The sequence below is a fragment of the Agelaius phoeniceus genome, chromosome 21 (assembly GCF_051311805.1).
Source record: "Agelaius phoeniceus isolate bAgePho1 chromosome 21, bAgePho1.hap1, whole genome shotgun sequence".
In the NCBI taxonomy this organism is placed as follows: Eukaryota; Metazoa; Chordata; class Aves; order Passeriformes; family Icteridae; genus Agelaius; species Agelaius phoeniceus.
This window is the reverse complement of record NC_135285.1, coordinates 6776630-6781595: the sequence shown is the minus strand read 5'-3', so window position 1 is coordinate 6781595 and position 4966 is coordinate 6776630. Positions and strand designations below refer to the sequence as shown.

At 62.1% G+C, this 4966-nt stretch overlaps 1 protein-coding gene across 4 annotated transcripts in view; it reads right to left on the bottom strand.

Moving 5' to 3' along the window:
• Positions 1 to 919: 919 nt before the first annotated feature.
• Positions 920 to 4966, bottom strand: part of HMCN2 (hemicentin 2) — a 36194-nt gene continuing 32147 nt past the window's right edge. For all 4 annotated transcript variants that reach the window (XM_077189170.1, XM_077189172.1, XM_077189169.1 and 1 more), the window contains 10 exons: positions 4634 to 4783; positions 3903 to 4040; positions 3653 to 3774; positions 3319 to 3556; positions 3136 to 3198; positions 2920 to 3048; positions 2499 to 2819; positions 2168 to 2287; positions 1809 to 1935; positions 920 to 1687 (listed from right to left, as the gene is read on the bottom strand). In XM_077189170.1, coding sequence (XP_077045285.1) covers positions 1345 to 1687; positions 1809 to 1935; positions 2168 to 2287; positions 2499 to 2819; positions 2920 to 3048; positions 3136 to 3198; positions 3319 to 3556; positions 3653 to 3774; positions 3903 to 4040; positions 4634 to 4783 — 1751 coding nt within the window. In that variant the 3' untranslated portion in view covers positions 920 to 1344. The remainder of the gene's footprint in view (positions 1688 to 1808; positions 1936 to 2167; positions 2288 to 2498; positions 2820 to 2919; positions 3049 to 3135; positions 3199 to 3318; positions 3557 to 3652; positions 3775 to 3902; positions 4041 to 4633; positions 4784 to 4966) is intronic.

Sequence of the window (4966 nt, the reverse complement as noted above, 5' to 3'; positions counted from 1 at the left end):
TTCCTGTCCCGCAGAGCGGGGGGAGAAGCTGCCCCCGGGCAGGAATGGAACCAGCCCCAAGCCCTGCGGGGCTGCTCTGGGCGCTGCCACAGCTCTCCCCCCACTCCTGACCTCCTCAGCAACTTCCACAGAGCACCCACGGGTGTCACCCCCCCGGGAGGCTCCACGGAGCCACCTGCCCCCAAGGAGTGGGAAAATGGGGGCAGAGATGGTGCCCTGCAGCACCTGACTTTCCTCCCCGGACAGCAAGGTTGGGTTTATTTGAACCTCCATCAGGAGGCAATGCAGGAGCCAGGGTGGGCAGGAGGGGACAGGGCAGAGGGCTGTCCAGGGGAACAAACTCACCTTTCCCCCCTGCATACCCCCAGAGCACCCCAGACCCACAGCAGGCCTGGCTTTGGAGGACAGGAAAGCTCCATCCCAAAGGACAGAGATTTTTAGGGGAATCTCAGACAGGTGCAGCAAGAGCCAGCTCCAGTGACAGGATCTGACCATGGAAGGAGCAGAGCCACCATCAGCCTCTACGGCCCAGCCCTGGTGGCTGTGGGCTCACATCTCCTGGGGCCAGCAGCCCACACCCCACACCATCAGCTAGGACTGAAACAGTGTTTAGGAACAGCCTCCATCTTCACCATGTGCAGAGAGGCCACGTCCTGCTCTTGCTGCTTGAGGGGCTGAACACCAGGGCAGGATTGGACCTTCAGGGCTGGACATTGGCCTTCTGGCATTGCTGCATCCAGACAACCTCCCTTCTATGGTCCAAGGCCAGGCAGGGAGGTGTCCAAGCCTTGGGAATTCTCCCACACACTGAAGGAAGCTGCTTTCTTCAGGCACAGTGAATATTTAGCTACAAAACATCTTCATAAATCAATAAGAGTGCACAGAGACCAAGTGGATTAAAATAACAGACAAACAAAGAAAAAGACTATTTCAGTTTAATAATGGTTAATGCTGGGGTGCCCCACACCCTCCCCAGCCCAAGGAATCCCTCCCTGCACCCTGGTGGGACCCTTGCTGGCCACTGTCACCCAGTCCATCCTCCCACCCCCCACATTTGGGGACTGACAGTGGCCAAGGCCATCCAAACACACCCAAAGCTGTGCTTGTTCTGGGATTTGGGACCTGATTGCAGGAGATTGGTGGGACATCTTATCCCCTCAGGATCCTGACCCTCCTGCTGAGTCAGGGCCCGGCCCTGGGTCAAAGGAACGCAGCTGAGAGGGGAAGGGGTGTCTGGGAGGGACAGAAGAGGTACAAGCTCAGCATTCCCTGAGCCACACGCCCCACCGATGGGGTGGGGAGGGACAGGAGGAGAAACGCGTCCCCTCCTGTCCCTGGGCTGTGTCAGTAGGGGTAGGGCGAGACGGAGATGAGGAGGAGGAAGGTGCTGGGTGCTCGCTGCCCGTCCGGGAGCAGCGCCTGCACCTGGAGCCGGTGGGTGCCCGGCTCCCGCAGCGGCCGCAGGGTGGAGATGATGCCCCGGCCCCGCTCGCTGCGGAGGGCGAAGGGGCTGTCGGGCTCCGGCTCCAGCAGCCTGAACACGGGGCGGTGGCGCAGGGCGGTGGCCGGGGCGAGGCGCAGCACGTCCCGGCGGGCAGCGATGCCCAGGGGCAGGGGCAGCAGCTGGTACTGCAGCGTGGGGGGACCGGCCGGGCCGCAGAACGGGGGGCAGCGACCCACGCACAGCCTGCGTGAGAGATGGGCAATGCGGGATGTGCGGGGTGCCGGAGAGCGGGCAGGACACTCGGGGGGGCGTGGTGGGATGGGGAGAGCGGGATGGGCACTCCCAGCCCCTCAGCACGACTCACCCTGGGCTGGAGCCTCGCCGGTACCCAGCCGGGCACGGCACGTCCGTGCAGAGGGCACCTCCGCGAGTGTTGAAGCACATCTGGCTCGAGCCACACTGGATCGTGCCCTCCGTGCACTCATCCACATCTGCAGGGAGAGAGGGGACAGCTCTGGGGTGGCTGAGATGGGGGTTCAATCCCCAGCTCCCCCAGCCTCCCACATCTGCCTGGACCCTGAGGCAGTGAGACATGAGCACTGACTGTGGAGAGCTGAGGCTGGGAGCAACCATCCTGAGAAAGGAGAAAGGCTTGCAGCCCCAAAAAGGTGACACCCAGGGCACCATGGGGACGGGGCACCCCCTTGGCACCCCTGCACTGACCGTGGCAGGTTTTCCCGTTGGACAGCAGCCGATAGCCAGTGGGGCAGAGGCAGCTGTAGCTGCCCGGGCTGTTCCTGCACTCGTGCTGGCACTGGTTCAGTGTCTGACACTCGTCGAGATCTGTGGGATGAGAGGGGTGAAGGCAAGAGGGAAGGATCAGCCCCTCCGGTGCCACTGCCTTGGGCCAGCCTGGCTCTCACCTCCCCTTCCCAGCACAGCAAAGACCACAGGGCACAAAGTGGTGACAGGGCAGCAAGAAGGACACCAGGTTCCTTTTGGGGACAAAGCAATCTCTGAACACCCTTCAACACCCTTTCCCAAGCACGCTCACCAGCGCAGGTGCCATTCCTCCTGATGTAGCCCGTGGGGCAGGGCGGGGCCCGGGCTCCCCTCCCTGCATCCTTGGCCACACGGCGCAGGGCCAGCTGGCTGTACCAGGACCGTCCCCGTGGGCGGCCGCTCGGGCCCTGCCAGCTCAGGGGAGCGTCCCGGGGCTCGCTGCTCGCTGTGTCCCCTCCCTCCATCCCCGCCGTGCCGCACCGCCCGCCCGGCAGCACGGCCTGGCCGCCGGGGCACAGGCACTCGTAGGAGCCCCGCAGGTTGCGGCACTCGAAGGCACACGGTGGGGGGAAATTCAGGCACTCATTGATATCTGGGGAGGAAAGAGGTGGGGAGCTGCAGCTGGATGGGGGAGCTGAGGCTGGAATAGGGCAGAGGGAGGTGACCACGGGCCCTGAGAGCCCAGCTCGTACCCAGGCACGGCCAGCCCGTGCCCAGCGTGCGGTAGCCGGGCGGGCAGGAGCAGCTGTAGGAGCCAGCAATGTTCTGGCAGACCTGGTTGTAGCGGCAGCCGTGGGAGCCCTCGGTGCATTCATCAACATCTGGGCAGAGAGCACAGGGTTGGGGGGACAGGGAAGAGCCACCAGGTGCCCCTTGCCATCCTCGTGGCCCCTCAGGAGGGTCCGTACCCACGCAGTACAACTGCCCAGGGTCTGGGGTGAATCCCAGCGGGCACTGGTCTCTGTCAGCCCCTGTGAATCGAGCAGAGAGAATGTGACGTGTCACTGCAGGGACATGGCCTTTTACACCCTCACAGACACCCAGAACTGACCACAGATCTCCATCCCCACGCTGGGGACTCCCCTGCTTACCTGCGTCAAGCCAGGCACGGAGCTGGAAGCGGAGCTCCTGTTTGGCTGGGTCATAGGAGGCTGAGATGGCTCTGGCCCGCAGCTGCTGCACCCGGGGGGGCTGTGGGCCCACGGGGGGGTCGAACACGATGGTGTGGTTGCAGTGGGCACGGAGGAGGCGCCCATCCCGCAGGAAGCTCTGCACCGAGCCCCCGGAGAGCTGCCCCGCGCCCGTCCGCACGTAGCGCTCGCTGAAATCCTGGGGAGAGGCAGGGACGGGGGTCAGACCGTGGACCCGCCGTGCTCCCGGCGTGGCAGTCGTGGTTCCCATGGGGATAACGGGCAGTGGCAGCACCTGCAGCAGCAGCACGGCATCGCCCAAGCCCTCGGGCACGGAGCCGCTGATGACGCTGTCCAGCCGCAGAGCGCCAGCGCCACCCGCGCCCCGCGCCAGGTGGGTGACCCGCAGGAGCTCCCCTGCCAGGACGGGAACAGCGATCAGCACCCCACAGCACCCCACACACACAGCTCCACTCTGGAGCAGCGTGGTGCACGGGGGAGATGGAGGCTGAGCTGACCAGGCTGTGCTGTCAGGGACCCCTCACCTGTGGCAAAGCGCAGCAGGGACTCGTGCTGGAAGGTGCCCTGCGTGAGCAGGAGCCCGTTCTGGGCTGCCCCGCGGGCCTGGGCCAAGGACCAGTAAATGGGGGCGATGATGGTCACCAGCACCCGCATCAGTGGCCCTGGGAACGGGGAAGGAAGGGTTTCACCACTGAGCCAGCGCCCTCCTGGGGGGCATCCGGGCTGCCCCATGTCACAGACATCGTTTATGAAAAATCCTTTCCTTAAGATTTTTTCTCCTGAGAAGCCTCAATAACAAAATGCAAACAATGGTTATCTGCTGCTGTGGAATGCAACAGGTGCATCTGGTCTCGTGTGGTTGTTTCTGATTAATGGCCAATCACAGTCCAGCTGGCTCGGACTCTCTGTCCCAGCCACAAGCCTTTGTTATCATTCTTTCTTTTTCTATTTTTAGCCAGCCTTCTGATGAAATCCTTTCTTCTATTCTTTTAGTATAGTTTTAATATAATATATATAATAAAATAATAAATCAAGCCTTCTGAAACATGGAGTCAGATCCTCATCTCTTCCCTCATCCTGACACCCCTGCAAACACCGTCACAGTCCCATCCCTCCTTTCTCACAGTGGAAGGTTTGGGGGAAAAAAGGTTTGCTCTTGGGGGGACAAAAAAAGAAATAAAAACCTTTCCCCCAAGATTTACATCTGACAGAGGTCAAAACTCTCACAAGTGTGAGGGTAGAAATGTCCACCCACCTATGGCAGGTGGGATGCTCCCAATGCTGCTCTGGAGGGTGGTGGTGCTGGACTGAGAGTCCCCCAGCACGCTGGCATCAAGGCTGGACACACCGAGCTCGTGGCCATTGATGGCACCGACCAGGCTGCCCCGCACCTGGTGCAGCTCCCCTGGGGCAAATGGGATCAGGGTCAGGCAGCAGCACTGGCACTGCACTCCCTTGGCCTGACTCCCCTCTCACTAATTTGCATGTCAAAAAAAATCCTGTTTTCTGGAGGTGAAAGCAGCCAGAGCAAGGCAGGCAGTGTCCCTGCCTGGCTGCAGCTGTCCCCAGGGACCCCATGGCTCCAGGC